This window comes from Chanos chanos, chromosome 9 (genome assembly GCF_902362185.1).
Source record: "Chanos chanos chromosome 9, fChaCha1.1, whole genome shotgun sequence".
NCBI lineage: Eukaryota > Metazoa > Chordata > Actinopteri > Gonorynchiformes > Chanidae > Chanos > Chanos chanos.
This window is the reverse complement of record NC_044503.1, coordinates 15,299,323-15,322,049: the sequence shown is the minus strand read 5'-3', so window position 1 is coordinate 15,322,049 and position 22,727 is coordinate 15,299,323. Positions and strand designations below refer to the sequence as shown.

Sequence of the window (22,727 nt, the reverse complement as noted above, 5' to 3'; positions counted from 1 at the left end):
TCAGCCAGGGAGAAGACCTCAATTTCAAATATTTATCTGGAAGTGAAGAACAATGAAATGAAAGATGAAAATGGATTGAAATTGTTCACACAGCTTATGCAGGCATGATAAGAATTATTACATGTTAGTTAAGACTCATTTCAGAACTTACATGTGTGGCACCCTGTGAAAATCAGCAGAAACACAGCACATATGCATCCCAAACCAGTCGCTATGGCAGCAGTTGGGTCTTTCTCCCTCACTACAGATATATAACCATTAATTAAAAAACACAGCATTCTCCTTTCTTTCTTGTGGAATTAAGGTATAATATTTATTAAGAGGTGAGAGAGAGTGTTCACAAAAAAACACACTTACCCCTTTTTGCATGATCTGAAACTAAAGAAGGGGGGAAAATGCATTTTCAGATATGACAAATGTTTCACAGCACCATTTCAGCACATTTGAAAGTGGCCTGTGGTGTTTAGGATTTATTTCAATTAAATTATTGTTTAAGAGGTCTAGTAAGTATTCAGGCTCTCTTTCTGTTATATGTGGCACCACTTTGTCTGACAGAAAAGTATATCACTTTGACATGGTTAATAGACCCCCCCCCGAATCAAACAAAATGTACAATTGTTTGTATTTGGGTATCAGTCTACTATTTGGAGAGAAGGGGCAGTTGTAGTTGACTAGTGCTACCACGTACCTTTCCCCTCACTGTCACAGTTAACTTTACTCCAGGTACTTCCACGCACTGGAATGCGCATTCGCAAAGAAAGATCCAGCATTATCTGGAAAATAATCACATGAATGTTACTTCATTAGGGTTTACGTAGAACATGTAATGAATATGGACAGACACACAGCGCGTATTTGTTCTAACATACTATGCAAGGCCATTGTAACCTTGCCTACAATGTTCATTTTTTTTAAGCTCTTTGGCAACTCAATATATCCTGAAAGACAGAGTATTTTGATAAATATCGTGAAGGAAAAGAGTGTATGCTCACAGACACATTCAGTTTGTCATCGCAATGTTCGTGAAATTCCATTTCAGTGGTTTGTCTCTCTTCTTTTCCGTCCTTAAAAATAAATAAATAAATAAAAAACCCAGAGTGTTTATTAAAAAAAAAAGTGGTTGTTGAAACCTCTACTGCTTGAAACACAGACTTCAGACTTCAACAGAAAATAAATGTAAAGATGTTTACCTTTGTCAACATTTATTTGGACTAGATCAATATTGGAAAACACGTGTCATGGGTTTTCAGTATATTGGGTTGACAGTATGAAAGTGTATAAGACCAAACATACCGTTTTGATGACAGTTACATTTAGTATGACTGTTTCCCTCCTGAGTCTTATGGTATACTGTCTGGCCTTCACATGAGTGTTGAAGCAAATTTTGATGGTATTCTCCTTAAATTCTGCAGAAACATTTGGATCCCACGGTGCCTCTAAAAAATGGCAAATAAAAAAAAACTTGACATATCATGTGGATAAGAATAGGGATTATTCAGAAAATAAGCGGTGCTCTCTCAAGCCTCAAAGGCTAATATGTCCAGTGTCTGTGAAAGCAAAATCCCATTAATCTGAATTCACCTAATCTTATTCCATATCCACCAACATCAGGACAAATTTAGCATTTTCTAAATATTTTGTCATTACATATGTGCGCTCATTCACTCAGGTCTTTGAGTACACAAAGAGTTCGGTCTGATTTTGATGGTGGACTTCTGTACCACAATTTACATCACATTTCTTAAATTGATAAATCACGAATAATCAGTTAAAAAAAGTTAATCTCATCTCCTTAACAAGTATTTAAATAAGAGTACAAACCTGGTATAACACACTTCAATTCTGCCCCACCCAGCATGGAGAGTAATCTGGTTAGCTAATCATCTACATGTTCTATTTCTGTACAACCCAGAAATCAGTATGGTTAAACTGTGTATTTGGACGATTTCTCTTGTCACACGGATTAAACACACTTACCATTGCATCCAGGGTGGTGCCTCATATGCTTATCAGAGCACCCTGAAAAGCAGAGAGTCCGTTTTTGTTCAAATTGTCAAATTAACATTAGGAGGTATGAATTTAAAGTATGATAAAGGCAGGAAAAAACCCAACCAGGTTCAAAGATTCTTGATAATTGGTGATCCTCCTCAGCTCCATCTGGTGGGACTGGAAGATTGTACGCTGTGACAGCATAGTGGACATTTGGCTCTGCTAGGATGTCCGCAAAATGGAACCAAAGCTTCAAAATAAGAAAACAAAAAAGTGATAATTGTGACATATACCTTTACATAATGATGTTCTATTCCTCTATTTTATTAAGAGCTAAGACAATAATGGGTATCCAAATTGGTTAAGTTGATCAAAAATTGTTATTGTGTTGGTCAAAAGTGACCAAAACCATTCAAACTGAGGCACTAAAAGTGGGATTAATATTAGAATTCCTCACATATTAAAAAATTTGGCCTCAAAGGATTATTTTGAGGGGAGTTGCCTTGTGAAAACACGAGAAAGTAACTGAGTATTTTTGATATTTTTAACACACAGATGCATACTGTAGGTATTTATATACATGTACATGTAACTTGGTATTAGGGTCAAAACACTGGTTTTAATGTAAAACATGGCATAGTTGGCTATAGGAATTCTACCTGCTCAACAGTAATGTTTTTGACCTTGCTAAATGGAGGCTCATAGTGACAGCGGTAACTTTTATCCATCACGTCTATCCATGTGCCACTGAGAGTCCTTATGCTGTCTGAAAAGACAAAAAAAATTCAGTACGGTTTCTGCTCAGTTTGGAAGCACTGTTAAACAAGATGTGTGTGTGTGTGTGTGTGCACGCGTGCGCATATGTATGTAAGTGGGGTTTTTTACTTAACAGAGAAGAATACACTGATGAGCCAGAACATTATGATCACCTGCCTAATATGCTGTTGGTCCTCTGTGTGCCACCAAAACAGCGCCGACCTGCCGAGGCATGGACTCTACGAGACCCCATAGGGTGTCCTGTGGTATCTGGCATCAACACATTAGCAGCAGATCCTTCAAGTCCTGTAAGTTGCAAGGAGAAGCTTCTGTGGATCGGACTTGTCGGTCCAGCACATCCCACATCGGATTGTGATCTGGAGAATTTGGAGGCCACGGCAACACCTTGAACACTTCATCATGTTCCTCAAACCATTCCCAAACAATGTGTGCAGTGTGGCAGGGCGCATTACTGCTACTGCCATCAGGGAATACCGTCGCCAAGAACAGGACTTGAAGGATCTGCTTCTGATGTTTTGGTGCAAGATACTACGGGACACTGTCAGATGTCCTGTAGAGTCCATGCCTCGGCAGGTCGGCGCTGTTTTGGCGGCACACGGAGGCCCAACAGCATGTTAGGCAGGTGGTCGTAATGTTTTGGCTCATCGGCGTATGTTTTCATCACTGTTGAAGGAAAGTGGACTAAAAGAAAGTATTCCTTTAAGCTCCCATATTTGGAATCATTTCATCATGTTTATTATTTTCTAAGTTTTGTGCATTCTATATTGCTTCCTCAAGCAAGATTAAGAAGGACATCTTAAGGATGTATATTTTATGTTTACACTTGCAAGCGCCAGTGTTCAGCGTTGCTGCAAAATTTGAGGTTCTCGGACCTATATGCCATAGCATTGTTTGTGCAAATTCAGACACACTATGACTAGATGGATGAACAGTATTTTAACTGAAAATGACCAGTGATTAGCTGATAACAGAACCTGATAATCTTAACTGATCTTCAGCTCCAAGGATTGTGTGTGTGTGTGTGTGTGTGTGTGTAAAGAAGTCCAAGCTTCACATCTGGGATAAACTGAAACACAGAGTAAGGGTGACATCTCTCTTAGATATCACTGCTAACTAAAGCATTAAAGGTTGATTCATCATATCACCAATACATACTACATAGTCCTCCTTGAGGCATGGAAGCACACATTAAAGCCAAATGTTAGCCAATACTCAATTAATACACTGAAATAAAATCAATAATTTTATCAGTCACAGCAAATGTTTGACAATGATTTTCAGCCATGATCTTAACTCACTGTTGGCTGTAGTCCTGGTTTTTGCACCTAAAAAAGAAGTTTTAGTGACTTTGGCATGGAAAATAGAGCCTGTTAATGGTGATACTTACTGTCAACACTGACGGCCCAGCTGATATTCAGAACAGGTTTTAAGGTTTGTGCAACTCCAGAGGAGCCCAGTGTCACCCTTAGGTCACGCAAGACTGAAGGGTTTGAGTCAGACATATATAACAACTCCACAGGGAAAGGGTCATCTAAACACACACACACACACACACACACACACAATAAATATCATGTCTTTTTTTGCATTTGATATTTGATGACTAAATTACATTTTATGTTAAATTACATTTTATGCTAACACTGAACTCTATCTCAAAGTAAAAGCATAAAAATGGGTTTAGCACAAACTTCGTATCAATAATTCAAATGAGATCAGCTATGATATAGCTACTCTCAATTGTCTGCTGCTGGCACTCGCTGGTTTCAAGAAATCCAGCACCTCAATCTCAGTGAGTGTGACTAAAAGAGTACAGTGAGGAAACAGAGAGTAGTGTAGCCTATGACAACTAAACACATCTATATGTAGGTGTGTAACGATTAATCGTGGCATGATACATTTGGACGGTTTTAGTCGTCAGCTCTTATTATATTTTTGTAGTATTATCACCACTAAACATATATTTTATTTCAAATGTTTAGACATAAAAATGCATACAAACACCAAATATAACATACATTACAATTCACCAGCGGTAGTAAATGAATATATAAAATGAAAGCAGTCACCCGTATCATTATTCATGTTACCAGTGTCGTAACGCTTCCGACATTTCAGTCAAGGCCTCACGTTTTACAGGTTTCAGTCATAGACAGAAAGAAGAGGTTTCAGTAGCAGACTAGCAGCGTCAGCGTGAAACGTAATGAGTGTGGCTGGAGCTGAGATTGAAATCGAAGATACGCCATCCTACTTTAAATCAGAAGTGTGGCAACATTTTTGCCTTTCCAATCATTCAGCAGGAGAATAGCGACAAATTAACTGACAAAACGAAGAAAAACTATCACGTACAGTGCTGCTAATAACACGAATATGATGCAGCATCTACAATGCCACCACAACGACAAACTCCGGTTAGGGGATGTGAGAAAGAAAAGTTTTGCATCCCCGTTGCCTCATGCAAGAGCACAGGATATCACCAGATCAATAGGAGTGTTCATTGCTAATGACATGAGACCATTCTCGGTAGTCGACAACGAAGGATTTCGTATATAAGACACTAGAGCCCAAATACAACATCCCGTCACGCCCCCACTTGATTTAGTCTGTAAAACCAGCCTTGAACAACGAAGCAAACCAAAGTTACAGAAATTCTGAAAGGTGCGGAGAGGTAGCTCATTAACTCGTGTCTAAATTTGACGTTGTCTGTTGAGGTGCAATTTTCATAATTTCATATTAATACAGACAGACCCATTAAATGTAATATTATTTTATATTTGAAGACTATTTTTTGTCTAGCTTTCATAGAATTCTTCCTAGGGTCAAGCTGTCATCACTTTTGGTTTAATAGTACAAAAATAGAACAATAGTTCAGCTTTTTTGATGCATCAAAGATAAATCCATTGTTTTCATTCCAGTGTCATATCAATTGATTTTCTTTAAAAGTATCGTAGAAGAATCGAAATGTAAACACGTGTGAATCGAATCGAATCGTGAGCTGAGTGTATCGTTACACCCTTATCTATGCCATAAATAAATAACAAAACCCGATAAAATATAAAAACAAACAAACAAATACTGATGACCCGGGGAGCAATATGCTAAAGCTACAAAAATTCGGTTGTGCCACAAGATGAGAATTCAGACTGTCACTTTCAATTTACAGTCGAAAATCAAAATGAAATTTCAAGCCTACCTGGGGGTGTTCCAAGTATGTGGTTTAGTGACTAACCCAGCTAAATTAACCCAGAGTAAGTAGTAAACCACGTACTTGGAATACCCCTCAGGTCATCTGGATAGCGATTCATATGGAAACGTGGGCACCAATAAAACTTTCCTTTATGGAAAGGACGTACTCGGAAATATCATGGCTGTTTCCACTCATTCTGAAACCGCTTTGAGTTTCTTGCGGTCCTTGAGCATCACTGATTTTTCCGCAAGCCTGCCAAATCATTAATTTCCTATTATCCTGTTGTTGAAACGTTGGATATTTAGCTATCAACTGGTTGACTGGAATTAAAGTCCAAGTTTATTTAGAGCCCAATATCACTGTTTCCAGTCTCAAAGGGCTTTAAGTAGCCACCAACCCCCCCCCCCCCCCCCCCCCCCCCCCCCCCCCCTAGAAAATGTTCATTGAGAAAACATGAGATGCTGTCTGAGCTATAATCAAGTCTGGACCTTTCACTAAGGCAAGCGACTTCATCTCTTTGCCAGACCATATCGAAGATCATAGTTTTAACGGCATTAGAGGCTTAAACATAAACGTTTTGCCACCTGCATAGATAGATAGATAGATAGATAGATAGATAGATATGTACATAGATTTTACTCACCACTTAGTTCGCAGGAAACACTCTGTAAATTAAGTAAACAACATGTTTGTTTCAGACAGAAGTAAGACATTTTACACAGTAATTACTGAATGAAAATACAGCTTACAATTTTGGGAGACATCAGTTCGGCCACTTTCAGCTTCGTCAGTGACAAGCAAATGAACACCATCCAATTACTTCGGCTCAGACGCGACGTAACCATTTTTCTTAAGGGAGAAGATGTTGTCCTCCTACGCCGTGCACTGATGGCTGATGTCTCTCAGCTCAATATTTATAGTGCTATGGCTTTCAGTCCTCATTCACGTTTACGCACGTGTGCCGCCCTTTGGCAGCGAGCTTTAAATTGGTCCTCCTTGCATGATGCTTCGGGACTTCCGTAATCTGCAAATTATTGTTATGGAGCTCTGTTATGTGTCAGTCTCTGTTAGCTACCATTACAAAAGAAAAAGAGATGGCAGCTACACAGAATTTTGGTGGATGGCAATTTAAGTTCAGCCTAATCTGTTTCATTAGTGATAGCAAAGGCAGTGCAATCTTGGCTGAAAGAGGAGAAACTGCTGCTTTTTTTCTTTTACATAGGTGGCAGTATTTACTGTTTTTTTCCTTTTACTGACAGTCAGCAATCGTTAAATTCTTATGACTTGAGACTGAACACACAATTCCCAACACAGTACTACCCTCTCAGCCCAACCCTTCCCTACTTCTCCCGTTAGTTGACTTGAAACTCCGCCCCTGACTGCTAACACGCAGCGTCCAAACTGCCAGAAGGATCATCTGGAAGTGGTGAATGAGAGTGAGTAGGCAAGGCAAGACTTTTCTCGTAATCAAAAGAGATTCGATTTTTTTAATACATGCGTACTAAATGTTTCAATTCTGTGTAGTGCAGTTTGTTAACGGCCGTTGTCAGTCCAGTTTAACCTTTGAAAGTACAGGGAAAAGTGAAATATACTCGAGTGTTTGTCGTCAAGATGATCGCGGCGTCTTTCTGCAGACTAAACTCTTGGGGTTGGTGTTAACTTGTTTAAAGCCGACAAAGCAGTGAAAGTTTGACAATAAAAGGTGATTCAGTTTTGATTGCGAAACCAAAGTAGGGCGAGCAGGCCTAGAAGAAACCAAACCTTGTCTAACAACCTATAGCATTCAGTCTCCTAAACAGCATGAGAGATCAAGTTATACTACAGCGACCTACATAGTGAAGTAAACGAATTGCATAAACTGTTTTGTGTGATCGTTTCCATGCAGTATTCTTGTCTTCTTTTTATGTCTGACTCAAGAAACGCTTTTTGGGAAACCATAAACATTAAACGTTCGAGCTGCTGTGTAAATCGCGTGCAAACATGCATATAATTCACCAGTAATTATGCTGAATAAAATCATGGTCGTAATTACATGAGGAAGAATCGTTTGAGGAGAATTTAACAATTAGATTAAAGCATGTTACAGCATGTTAATGTGTGATGTTCAGCTAATCCCTGTGCTGTTCTCCTTTGCTCTTTCAGTCATTTGTCATTTGCTGTCATTTGAAAGTGATAAGAGAACTGTGTTTTGAGGAGAGAACTGACTCTATCTGAGTATGCTGCGTGTCCCTCTGTCCAGTCGGATGGTGGCTGCGGGCCTAGGCCACCAGGCCCGTGCCTCAGGCTGCCTTCAATTACCTGTTCAGTTGACACAGAAACAGGGCAAGGGCCGTGTTTCTGTGTCATCCGGTTACAGCACGACCACAACCAATCAGAATACCCCGTCCTTCAGTTACGTCATAGTCGGTGCCGGCTCGGCCGGGTGCGTGCTGGCCAACCGCCTGTCGGAAACCCCGTCAGAATCGGTACTCCTTCTAGAGGCGGGGCCTAAGGACATGTTGCTAGGCAATATTCGACTTTCGTGGAAGATCCACATGCCTGCGGCCCTGACCTATAACCTCTGCGACGATAAGTACAACTGGTACTACCACACTCTGCCTCAGGCCGGCATGGACAACCGGGTCATGTACTGGCCTCGCGGACGGGTTTGGGGCGGCTCATCTTCGCTCAACGCTATGGTGTACATCCGGGGACACGCTGAGGATTACAACCGTTGGCAAAAGGAGGGTGCCCAGGGATGGGATTACGAACACTGCCTGCCTTACTTCCGTAAAGCCCAGGCGCACGAGCTGGGCGCGGACCAGTACCGTGGAGGTAATGGACCCCTTCACGTCTCCCGAGGTAAAACCGATCACCCACTTCACCACGCATTCATCAAGGCGGGTCAACAGGCGGGGTACCCTTACACAGAGGATATGAATGGATACCAGCAGGAGGGTTTTGGATGGATGGATATGACCATCCACAAAGGTATGGGATCCTGCTACTGTACTTTCACAACTTTGATGAGCTCTCAGGTGTAAAATTAAGATGTGTCCAGAGTACAAGACTGTACCTGTAACTGGGATATGACCATTCATAATTGACTTCAGGGCAAGATGTGACTTAAGTGGACAGGTTTTTCATTCTTTTTTTCATTTGAATCCTTTCCAAGGAAAGAGATGGAGTACAGCCAGTGCCTATCTCCGTCCTGCCCTTTCACGCCCAAACTTGAAGGCTGAGGTTCGATGCCTGACTACCCGCATCCTCTTCGACGGGAGCCGAGCCATTGGCGTGGAGTATCAACAGAACGGCCAGACAAAGAAGGTGTGCTCGAGCATTAAGACGGTCATGGAAAGAATCATGAATATACAAAAATCTGAAATTGAATCCTGTTTAACAGACTTAAGGACTAAACATTACATTTTAGCTGTCACTGCAAACTAATTTATAAGGGAAATTTTTAAGACAGGTGTGATGCAGTTGGCATCGGTGTAGAATTAGAATGTTCTTCCTTTATCTCTACAACCGAGTGTGTGATCTTGAAATTAGAGTAGCCATGAGTTACCTAATGTTTTTTCAGAGCCCTTGTAGATTATGCAAAGCAGTGGAATGTCTCCTCAAACTGTCTCTGAAGATAGGGTAAGATATCAGAAAATGACACTTGATTGATCGTCGAGTAGAAATTCAATGAGTACAAATACATGTATTGGTCAACTCAGTGTGAAAGCAGCTTGGAGGAAATGTAGTGGTAATTGTAATTTAACCATGAACATACGTATATAGAATCAGTTCTAATCTGTTCATCTCACAAATGCAAATCTAATGTGCCCTAATGTATTCTAACGTGTTCATTTCATCAATATTATATTATCAGATTGTTAAATGTTTTGAATTCCATTAGGTAATAGTTATGCACTTAAGCTTTATACCACAATAGCTCGCAAAGAAAGGGAAGGGGGATAAATGGCATAATTCTGTGTAGGAAAGTTTTTTAAGGTACATACTGATGCTTAAATAACAAGCAGCCTTGAATTTGATGTAACATGAAAATGATATTAATGTTTTTATAATAGTGAGCACAGCTTGGCATGATGCAAACTACAGTTTCATATTCAGTTCAGTTTTTGTCCGTGTCTTACGAACAAACTATGTTCTGAAAAAAACATAAGATCAGGAGAGAAGATTCATAGTAGTCTGCAAACAGTAAAATACTTCCATTGCATATTGCAAATATGGATGTTGTGTGGAACATGGATGCTGATTTTGAGCGCAGAAGAAGCCAACTGAAAGGATTTGTGTTTTGGAGAGATGTTTTGCTGAAGCCTGAAGAACATGCTGCTTTATCTTCAGTTTTCACGGCTGCAGACATGGTCAGATCATTACCAGTGAAATGAGATATGAAGCTGCTACGTGATGTCATTTCCTCTAGTGGGCCTCAGCCTCACTGCTATCTCTGATCTCATTTCCAAACTGTAATCAGATTTTTTTTTTCTGTATGTCTCTCTCTTTCCATCTCTCTCTTCATTGCTAAGTGAAACTTTCGTTTTAGCGGAAAAGTAGACCACTTAAGCGCTCTGACATGAATTATTGAACAAGATAAACTTGTTTTTGAACATTTATGCCCACAGCTTACTTTTCTCAACTCATATATGTGTATGTGTGTGTGTGTCTCAAGTTCTGCCTGATGCACATTTATCTGTATGTGTGTGTGCGTGTGTCTCAGGTTCTGTCTGATGCACATTTATCAGCGTGTGTGTGTGTATGTTCTCAGGTGTTCGCTGAGAAGGAGGTGATTCTAAGTGGAGGAGCTATTAATTCTCCCCAGCTCCTCATGCTGTCTGGTATAGGCAATGCTGATGACCTTAAAAAGATGGATATCAATGTCGTCCAGCACCTCCCAGGTGACTCTCCAATCTTTTAATTTTTTCTCCCACCGTCTCCTTTTGCTCTGCTCCCTTCTCCTATAGCCCTCGCAAGGTATGATAGATAAGCATGTAGCGGTGCTCTGTTTTTTGTTGGATTGATCTTGTTCCCCCCAAATACACCACTGGCTACAGTATCCTAAGCACAGAGCATTTTCTTTGCTTTCTGGTCCTCCATTCTTCTTTTTTTTTCCCTTTTTCTATGTTCCCGCCTCACATTAGCTCTCTTTTCATATCTCCTAAGCTATGTTGGGAAAAAAAACAGTTTTGAAATTTTTAGTGGTCAAGTATCCAACATTTTGTCATAAGTGCAATGTCACCAAGTTGTAATAAAACAGAAAGACAGAGAACATAAATGTTATTGTTAAAGAGACCTCACAAGATGGTTCCATGAAGCAACCAAAGTAAATTGTTAAGAGGCAGATGTTGGACAATAAAGCTACATCAGTAAATATAAGATTTAACCGCATTCCTCAGAGGACAGCAATCCAGGTCTCTGACTGGCTGAATGTGCGACTGGATAAGCATTCAAGTTTGCCAGAAGATTCTGATGTTTGACATTTCTACAATATATACCAGTTATGTTCACATATTCACATCCTGTTTTTGAGAGTTTCACGTATGCTTCTTTGTTTCATGTGTTTGAAATGGTTTTTTTTCCCTCTGTAGGTGTAGGCAGTAATCTTCAGGACCATCTGGAGCTGTATGTTCAGCAGCAATGTACTCAGCCTATTACATTATACAAAGCTCAGAAACCTTTCCATATGGTGAAGATTGGTTTGGAGTGGTTGCTTAAATACACAGGTAAATACAGATATTAAATAATAATATGACAACTGTCAGCTTCGTCAGTGACAAGCAAATGAACACCATCTACCTACTGCGGCTCAGACGTGACGTAACCAGTTTTCTGAGGGGAGAAGATGTTGTCCTCCTACGCCGTTCACTGATCGCTGTCCTGTGGCTTTCAGTCCTCATTCACATTTACGCACGTGCGCCGTCCTTTGGCAGCTAGCTTTTGAATAGTCCTTGCGTGTTGCTTCGGGACTTCCCATAAATCAGTTGTTATCAGGTTCTGTTATGTGTCAGTCTCTGTTAGCTACCATTACAAAAAAAAAAACAAAAGTAAAAAAGCTGCTAAAGGTTGTTGAAGGTTAACCAAGTCTAGGGAATATTCTGCCTTTAGATACACGAGGAGGCCAAACTCTCATTGTAATTTTTTCTGGATTTGGGCCACTGACAGGTTGAATAGGAATTCATTAGGGATTCATTACAGAATAAATGCTCATGTTGCTATGGCAATGACCTTGATTTGTCCTTCCTTGTCCATAATGCAGGTTATGGGGCCACTGCTCACCTGGAGAGCGGAGGTTTCATCCGCAGTCGTCCAGGTGTGACCCACCCAGACATTCAGTTCCACTTTTTACCCTCCCAGGTCATCGATCACGGCCGCGTTAGCTCAAAAATTGAGGCTTACCAGGTGAGAAAGACGCATTTTGAATTTATGTAGACTCCCATGAAGTTTTTGGGTTTGTTTTTTTTTTTGTATTGTTTCGTTTTTTTAAATGGCACGACGTCACACGCTTTTTCGGTTTGCTGACTGTAGTTGGGTGTGGAGGGAAACACCCTTGGGCAAGTGTGTTGACCTTAGTCGTTTTCACTTTCATGCCCTAGTGTTTCTAGCGCATCAGAGGAGGTATACACCCATCCTCACCCTCTTGAATTGGCAAAGGGATGGTGTCAGAAAAAAAAAAAGGCTGTAATATTGCAATAAAAAAATTTTAAAAAGGGAATATTAAAGTCTGGTCTGTGAGGGTTAGACCTCTAGTCTACCAAATAATTGACATCATTGTTAAGCTTTTCCAGGAACTGTTTCTAAGGAACTCAGACTGTGCTCTTCCACTGGCCTGGAAAAAACCCCACTGATCATAGATCTCTTTGTTAAAAGCATTCCCATCAGTGCCGTTTAACCCCATTAAGTCAACTGGCAGATGGTATTGCATTGTATTTCCTTTCATCCTGTCTTTTCAATTCATTTTTTAAAACAGGATGATGGTTTGTTGTATACATACAATAGAGTAGCTGACTGTAAAGGGACTGTGCCTATGACAACATGAGAACAATTGGAGGCTCTGAAATTCATTCGATCAAAAGCTTCTTTGTCACAGCATCGTGCTACACAAACCCATAGGCAACCGATGGCCTAAAACATGTAGTCATGTCTCTTTTAACTCATAGTGTTATTAAATATCAGACTGGGAAAGGGTCTGATGGCCTTGTCTGATGCCTGTACGAACATGCTGCAGTTATAGCTCATAACTCACTCAGAACTCATGTCTGAATCATCACCTCTATTGAAGGAAAACACATCTCTTTATCAATAGACAATGCAGTGCTGTGGGGAGTCATTAGTTATTTGTTAGATCAGATCTCTGTAATGATTCAGCGCTATGCTCATCACAGTGGTTATCGGGCATTACTCATGTGACAACAACTTGTTTTGTGAAACACACTGAAAGCATAGAAGGGCTATGTGGGAAAAGGTTTATAACATGTATACGTGTATAGTCTCAGGTATGGTTAATACTGCTTTCATCCATGAGTACAAATGCATGGACTAAAGAATAATGATGAAGAACAGTTTGACGTTTCCGTGGTAACGCGCCGTCAAGATGGCTGGCATTCTCAGGGCTCTTCCTCAACTTTATTGTTTTTGTTAATTTATTCGCACTGTTTTTAAGCAACAGTGCTACATTTTCCAATGCCATGATCACCTACGACAGACAGACTTTGATCGACATCAACAGCCAGTAGCTTTGCTGCATTACTGCATCTACGCACTACATTCTTTATTTGCTTTATTAAGTCCTGACGCCCCACTAATGTTCTCCTGTCTCCCCCCCCCTCATCTTCTGTGTGTGTATGCTTGAGTGTGAACGCCTTGTGTGAGTGTGTCTGTCGTCCTCCCAGGTGTGCCCCGCCCCCCTCCATCCTCTTCATCCCTCCCTGTCAGCCTCCTCCTCATCGCCCCCCTACTGGTCCTGCTTTTGTTGTCTTTGTTTTGTCTGCTAGTGTGTGTTCTTTTGCATTATGATTGTATTACTTGTAACTTTCCACTTGATTGGCACCTATTCCACACCTGACTGGCCAAGAAGGGGGTCTCCTGTCTCTGTGGTCCTTCTCAAGATTTCTTCCATTTTTTCCCTGTTACACCTGGGTTTTTGGGGAGTTTTTTCTTGCCCACTATGAGGATTAAGTCAGGGGGTGCCGTCCTTTTTTTTTTGTTGTTGTGGGCCTGTAAAGCCCTTTGAGACTTTAAAGAGTGATATTGTGCTCTAAACTATAAACTTGAACTTGACAGGCTTTGGTAAACAATAACATTAGGTAACTTGAAAACATGACTACAGATGACTAGGAAGCCTAATTTTCTTGATAACTCAACAAGAAAGTGGAATACACATATAAGTGTGATTTTCCAATACATTGTGTTACCTCTTCCAAAAATCATTTCTCTTTATTGGTCTCACCCAACAACTCCAAATATACATTACAGCTTAAAATATAACAATATATGTCTCATATAAGCTGGATCAAAGCTTCAAGCAGAAGCTATATACTCTGTTCATTTTTGGAGAAAGAATCGTCCATCTATGTATTTGTTCCCGTGAAGCCCTCTTTTAAAAACAAAAACAAACAAAAAAAAAAACATAATTTTGAAAAATCTTTGTGATGTGTGGCAGGTTCATGTGGGACCAATGAGGAGCACTAGTGTTGGATGGTTAAAACTGAAGAGCAGAAACCCTCTGGATCATCCCATCGTTCAGCCCAATTACCTCTCCACTGGTAAGGACAGTAGGTCATACATGGTCCACTGCATGGTAAACTATGGTTATTGTAGGAGTGCCTGGAACCCCTCTCTCCATCTTCCTCTCTTTTTCTTTCTCTAACTCCCTATCATTGCTTATTTCTCTCTTTCTCCTTATGTCTCTCTCTCTTTCTCTGTTTCTCTGTACCTCTTGCCTTTTCGGACTTGTTCCCCTCCCTTGTCGATATGTCTTAAATTCACCATTATTTCTCTGTCTCTGTTATCTTTCTTTCCCTTCTTCTGTCTCAGACACTGACGTTTGGGAGTTCAGAGAGTGCGTCAAACTGTCTCGAGAAATCTTCGCCCAGAAAGCCTTTGATCCGTTCCGTGGTCCCGAGGTCCAGCCGGGCCCGTCGGTTAACACCGATGCCGAGATTGACGCCTTCGTGCGGCAGAAAGCCGACAGCGCGTATCACCCCTCCTGTACGTGCAAGATGGGCCAGGAATCGGACCGCATGGCGGTAGTGGGACCAGACACGCGGGTGTTCGGCCTGGACGGGCTGAGGGTAGTGGACGCCTCCATTATGCCCAGTGTGGTCAGTGGGAACCTGAACGCTCCCACTATCATGATCGCAGAGAAAGCGGCCGACGCCATCAAGGGGCTGCCCTCTCTCCATGACCCCGGTGTGCCCGTTTACCAGCCTCCAAGTCTGGACACACAGCGATGAGAGAAACAGACAAATAGCCACGCCTAACGAGAGGACCACCACAAATAACACTAACAGAATCTACACACAAAAGCTCAGTTTTTGAGAACTGCCAGCAGAAATGTGATGTAACTCTTTAAGACTTATGCTCTAACACTGTTTCTGAACTGGATTTAGCACGATGAAATATCCTTATGTTGTCAACAAACACTACTCCAGACCTCACTGACAGCTTAAACTCCACTCTCTCTCTCTCTCTCTCTCTCTCTCTCTCTCTCTCTCTCTCTCTCTCTCTCTCTCTCTTTCTCTCTCTCTTTCACCAAGATACAAGAAGCCAATGGCTGAGTTTCTTGCTAGGAACTGGTTTGGTCGATTTGTCTTTTGAAGGTCCAGTCTTCTGACACTAGGGGGAGCCCAAGAAAACATTAATTAATCACTTTTAAAAATCTGGATTAATACACACAAAACCAGGTCTTAACGTTTGCTTTAAACTTTGACACAGTCTATGCTTAGTGTAGTTTGACCTCAGGCATATGAAGATGTTTGATGCTTTTCTTTTCTTGCCCCACTGTTCTTGCTGGATGTGCAGCTGTTATCTAGGGTTTGTTGACCTGCACTTGATACCTGTGAAGTATGTTTTCTAAAATGATGCATATTATAACAGTGCAAGCTATTGATTAGCTTTTTCAATGTGAATTATGTTTTCTGCAATGCCTAATCAATATGACTTCAAAATAACTGAAATGACTAATCAATACTATATGACAGTATTATGACAGTATTATTAAGCACAGTGATATGAATCATACAAAATGAGATTATAATGTATGTTGCTAATGGGTAGGTGATTGGTACGACCCAATTGTGATCCTTTCTGCTTCAATGATGGTGCAATGTGAAAGATAATGAAAAACAATCTTGAAAATATTCATGATTTGCAAGAAGGGAAAAATATTGTTTACATTTTTAGTTTAGTTCTTTTTTTTATGTCCGTCGTGTTACGAGTTCATATCAGTGTCCTTTCTTCTTGAGACATTTCTCACCTATTCAGATGAATAAGGGTCTTTGCACTGTCGTTAAAAATATGCTATATAAAGATGAGAAAAGCAGTCGTAAAAAAAGAAAAGAAAAAAAAAGTTTGACAACATTAAATCCCACAGATTTCGACAGACTGCTTAAACAAGAGGGACACAATTCACAACAGTACATTAAAGCTTTCTGAATCTAGGCTGTTTCTTTTCTTTTTTCAGCCTTTGCAGAAAATAGCATTCAAATAAAAGTGCCTAAAAACTCCTCGTTTTGTGAATCTGGTTTGAAACATTTCATAGCCTTGCTTTGTCACTTAACTTCACCCAGAGCCTCTATATAAAAACAGTCCAAGTCATCTTCCTCGGTACACGGTTAGGTAAAAAAGAAATCACAGAAAAAAAGAATATTTGTGGAACTCAAATGTTCGTGGCTGCGTCCATTTTTTTAGTATAAGCTGTAACATTTTCAGTGTTTGATTTTGAAGGAATCCAAAAGTATTCAGATTGGATAACTTTTTTGTAATCCAGTGGATTATGGATTAATTTGTATTCAGTAACTGACTACATTTCAAAGTAATCTTACCAAACCCTGCATGTACATTATGAATTCACATTGGTTTAAACCATCCTCAGTTTAATTACTCAATTCTTCAAGTCAGCAACACAAAGACAAACATAATGCTATCAAAAACAAAAACAAAAAACAAAAACACAAAACAAACATAGATAATTCTGTATAACCTTACTGACCGTACTAACCTTAGTTTAGTAACATACGGCTATTCCACAGTCAGATGGAGGACATTGCTATTATTTGACTTTGGTTTTTTAATAACAAAATATATAAATTATTTCTATACAAAGTCCTTAATTTGAACCTTTTAAACTGTCTCTACAAAGAAAATTCAACTAAGACTTCTGCCAACCTGGTTGGCTTTATCTATTTCTTTGGAATGTTTTTTTATTTAAAAAAAAAAAAACTCTTTAAGAAAATGATTGTGAAAGCGTTAATAGTTTTTCTTTTTTTGAGATCACTGGCAGACGTTCTACACAGATGGATGGGAATGATTTTCAGTGGGGATGTTTTGTTTGTTTTTGTTTTATCCGACATGCATTGAAAATGTAAGAAAATTATTGTGAAAGCGTTTATGATTTTTCTTTTTTTTTGAGTACTGCCAGACTTTCTACACAGACGGATGGAAATGACTGGCAGTGGGGATGTTTGTTTGTTTTTGTTTTATCTGACATGCATTGAAAACTTTAGTTCACTCCTCATGTTGCACAGGGGTAAGGCGGTGGAAAGGACTATGGCTGCAGCAGGAGATGGGATTGGCTGATATGTGAGCTGAAAGGCTGCCAAGAGGTGCAAAAAGGCTCCTCCCCTCAGAAACAAACAGGTTTGTACCTTCCAGAGAGTATAACACCCACATGCTGGAACACAAACCTCAAATTATCTCACAATCAGCTCAGTCTGCTATGATAACAGCGGGGCCCTGGATGGATTGAGATCCAGTGGCGAAGAGTATTCAAATTTCATCATGTGGCTTTACATCAGTATTCACACAGAACAGATGCAACATTAGTCAAAACAATGAGGTGTGAAGGTATGTTAGTCTGTATGCGTGAGAGCGTTCACCGTTGGCTGTCTCTGAATTGCTCTCCATTGGTAATTGCAAGTCGGCCTCCGCACACTCCATGATATTGTCCCTTAGATTCGATGGATGATACCACGTGACGTGGATCTTGTAAACCTTAACCCAGAGGAAGATGAGATATACAGGGTAAAATGCAGAACTGACCTGGCCAGGTGAAGACAAATTACTCCTCTAAACCACTTAACAAACTGCCTGGCAGGGCTCCCATGCAAGTTGTTGTCAACACAGCCTGCCAACATGAATAATTATTGAGTCAAGAAGGAGGAAACACTTTTAAAAATGATGAAGTGGGGAAAACTCAACTGTTAAATGATTACAAACAGGTCATCCTTCCTGTTGCAGGTACTGGCAATAACTTAGTGTTATGAAAATGCCAAATTAAGTGTTGAATACAGTGTTGACTTAAGCTCAAAGACATGGCAGTTTGTTTTTGACGTGAGGTAAACAAATTAGTACAGAGGGCATATTGTAGTCTAACACCAAGTCCTTTAGCCTTCGTAAAGGGCTTGCTAGGTAGCACATCAGTGCACGGTACCTACCAGGTTAAATGACTGAGTATGACACACTTATATCATAAAGCTGTTTCATAAATGTCTCTATTTTCTTCCTCTCTATTTCTCCTCAGATCTTATGTCATGTATCTTTTTCCATCGCAACTCCACCTTCCCCCACAACCTCTCCTCCTGTCACCTTTCAGTATAACCTACACTCTTCGACCTTTTCACCCTCTACTGTGCTGTGTCCTCTTCATGCTCCTCACAAGATCAGTTCACATCTCTTCATTACAATGCTTCACTAAGACACTATGCTCTCACTTGACCCATCTGCAGCATTTGACATCATAAACCGGCAGATCCTGCTAGCGATCCAGTGAGCCTTGCAACTGGCACTTGGCTGTTTTGGTTCCTACTGGGTTTTATGGAGGGTGCAAGTATCTTGTCAAGATATGTTCATTGACAGTAACACTTGAGAAAAAGTTAAGAAATCTTGGAGCAAGGGCAGATGAGAATCTGGCATTCATAGACCACATTACGGCAGTCAGGTGATCATTCCCTACAACATCAGGAATATCAGGCTTCTAGTCATTTCTGGCCTGGGCTACTGCAAAGCTCCCTTGGCTGGTTTCTCTGCATTTTCAATCCATCCACTCCAGAGGATTCAAAATGTAGCAGCTTGCTCAGATTTTAAACAGCCAGGCTTCACAAGTCACTCTTCTTTGTATCCCTCCACTGGCTGCCTGGTACAGTGCACATCTGGTTTAAGAATTTGATGCTGGCCTTCAGAGCAACCAATAATATTGCACCTGTCTGCTGGGGGAATGTTTTGCCTCTCTCCATCAGATGCGCAGACACACTAGACACATTCAAGAAACTCACCACTTTCAAACTTAACCTGTAACTTCACTTTACTTGACAGTATTTTAAACGTTAGGTATATACTTACCGAAGCCCAAAATATTTCTGACCCAAATAAAGCTCTAATCAATACATGGTCCCTGGAGTGATTCTCGAGCCTTTGCATACTGAGACAAGTCAAATTCAAGGTCTATTTTCTATGCTCTTTTATAAGTACCTTTGGACAAAAGCATGTGTGACCAAACATAAACTGAAATGAAAAGAGAAACGCCTACAGAGCCCACAGGTCAGCCGAGGGTGCTGTTAATATTGGCTTCCACTATGTCCTGCAACAGCTGAACTCCGCAGGCATGCATGCAAGGATACTGTATGTAAGCTTACTGTCATCCCCTACATCCTTCACATCATACTGGCCTGCCTGGATGTTGCCCCTTCCATCTGTCAGCAGATCACCAACTTACGGACAGATAGGAAGCAGTGTGTGCACTCAGAGACCAATCACTCTCTTGGTATTAGCACTAGGACCGCACAGGGCTGTGTCCATTTCCCTTTGCTGTCAGGAACGCCGGTAAAATGAATGAAGTTTGCCGATGACATCACTCTTTTAAGTCTCCTTGTTAATGGGAATGAGACCATGGAGTGTCTGGTGCCAGGGTGTACTTCCCACCATCTCCAGCTTAACACTGAGAAAACCGTGTTCAGTCCCCATCACAAATCGACAATAAACCATTCATTATGGTGAACTCATTCAAGTGCTTGGGAACTGTCATCATTTACAAATTCAAATGTGACTGACATTACCAACATCATTAAAAAAAGACCCTCAGAAACACATGTAGTTCTTCTGGCATTTGAAGAAACTCAAGTTTCACAGGGACACCACTGAGAGCATCCTCACATCCCCAATCCCTGTCTGATTTAGATTTGCATCTGCACTCTCTGCACACACAGATAGACTTCAACAACCTGTCCAATCTGCAGAGAAGCTGTTTGGATAGTTGTCATTTTGTCATTTCACCTCTATTACAACCCAGTACAACTTCAGGTTGAAGAAATATTCAGGAAAATGATGTCGTTGATCCATCTAAAATTGTTCCAGAAACTTTCCTGAGGAAAACAGTGCCAGTCTCTCGGGACCGGTACCACCTGTCATCTGAACAGCTTCTTTCCTAGAGCTGTCACCCTGTTTAATCAACCCTCCAAGTGACTTATACTGCATCAACATAACTCACCCTCAACCCAATATGCTGAGTAGATGGACATGCACTTTGCACTTCATCCCAAAAGTATTACATTCTATTCATTAACACAATTCTCTAGACTATACAGTGTACATACATATGTTTTTGTTACGCATGTTTATGTTGTCTCTGGATGTGGTCTCCCATGAACCTTGTTTACTTCGTGCAGTGATTGTAATTGCCTGCACTTTGTCTGGTAGGCATACTCTCTGTTTTTCATGTACTTTTCTTTTATTACTTTACTCCTGGTATCACTGGTCATCAGAAATTCCTGCTGCATTTAAAGTACTTGGGGAATTAAAGTTGATTCTGATTCTCATTCTGAAAAATGTTGTTAGATACCTTTAAATGGAGAAATGAAGAAACCTGTAGACCAATACAGATTTTTTTTAGGCAGCGTGAGGCAGCCACACTAATGCGAGGAGGCAACTCACCACAATGGTGAATCCATTACAGGAGCAAACAAAATAAATTGAAAGACAATCCCCACTCAAGAGTTGGTATATGTCTCAGGCAAGAGGTGAGGGAATTCCATTGGAAGACATTTGCATCCTTGGAAAATGGTCTACTCTGAGGCAGAGCAACAAGCTTTGAACAAGACGGAATCAAAATAGTTCTCCTGGTTGTCAAAGGGAGGCATCATCCGTTGCTGTTTCGGTGATGTCATTTCCCGAATTTCTCCAGCTCACCCTACTCATCACATTGCCTTTAAGTGTGTTACTTACTACTAAGGCCTTGGTTCAAACATTGAATAAAAATGGACTAACTTGCTGTGTTCTCACTTTCAGAAAACTGCTGTTGTCCCAGCAACCTTGTTACTTTTGACAACCCTGTAAGCAAAACGTCAGCCTTGTTCACCAATATATTTTGATAATAACGTCCAGACGCCACTGTATATATAAACATTGTTTATGTGTCACAGGTTTCAAGTGTATTGTGGTTAATGCTTCAATTATCTGTTACAAATGTTATAATTGTTTCTGTGTGTGTCAGCAGGTCAAACATTTCTTCAACCTTAAATGGATACTTAAACATGATTAGGCCCCAAAACGCTCTCACTATGGAATAAGACTGCTGTGCTCTACTCCCTATTAGAGAGGAGTCCTGAGATTTAAGCTTTTTATTTCTGATGGAGATTTTCAGCTCCAGCGCAGCAGGGATAGGGTTGACAATACCTTTAAAAACAAATGGTCAGCACTGTGTCTCACCAGCAGCTGATGATTTGAAGAAACAAAGATTATCTGACATGGTTGTTTTTTGTGCAGGCACCTGGGTGGTACTACATAAAACACAATTCATTTATCGGTCGACCAACTTGAGCAAAAAAGTCAAAATGATCCAAACAGGAGAGAACAATCAGGGAATATTCCTGTAAGAGAATCTTGACTTTTGGTTCAAATTACCCAGCCAACTGGAAAAACCTACATCATGGAATACCCCCCAGGTATTTGGACAGCTTGTATCTTTCATCTCCACCTGATCACAAACAGTGACAATGACATAAAAGAGGCATTGAATGACATTGGTAGAGGTAGGAGAGATCAATTGTAGAAATTAAATTATGTAAAACTGAGTCCTGGACTCACTTAACCTGAAGAAAAGGTGTTTGTAATTTACAACGTATCCGCTAAAGTCTGCGTTAAGGTATGTACTGTTGAAAGTCTTAAAAAAAAACAAAAAAAACTTTTTTATTATACATTAAAAGGATGTCTACTGCATTTAAATATGTATGAGAGAGAAAGCAAGATTTAATCATTTTATCAAATGTGTGAGTTTTCTGAACAGTTTTTAAGAAAACCAGTGGTTTCTTGATTTCCCCCGTCCAGCAGCATCAGAAACGCAAAACGCATTTAAAACAATATTCTCTCTACCTGTGCACTTGACATGTGCAGAATATGCAGAAAAGCAGCAGCCTTCCTCCTGGATCTGAACTAAAATCTGATTTCTTTTTCTCTCCCTAATACAATCATTCCCAGTGTATTTTACACTATGTTAAAATAGCATCAGGACTCAGCTCATGAAGACAAATTACTGTGAGTTGTTTATGAGTTTCGATTTATGAGCTAATTTTCTAAATGG

At 40.3% G+C, this 22,727-nt stretch overlaps 1 protein-coding gene across 1 annotated transcript; it reads left to right on the top strand.

Annotated features, from left to right (window-relative positions):
- The first annotated feature begins 7,361 nt into the window (after positions 1–7,361).
- On the top strand, positions 7,362–16,482 carry chdh (choline dehydrogenase). Its single transcript, XM_030785018.1, has 8 exons — positions 7,362–7,389; positions 8,096–8,923; positions 9,108–9,259; positions 10,707–10,836; positions 11,527–11,661; positions 12,195–12,337; positions 14,598–14,700; positions 14,972–16,482. Exons 2-8 carry the CDS (start codon positions 8,170–8,172, stop codon positions 15,388–15,390), a joined length of 1,836 nt encoding a protein of 611 aa, XP_030640878.1. The 5' UTR covers positions 7,362–7,389; positions 8,096–8,169; the 3' UTR covers positions 15,391–16,482.
- Positions 16,483–22,727: the final 6,245 nt, after the last annotated feature.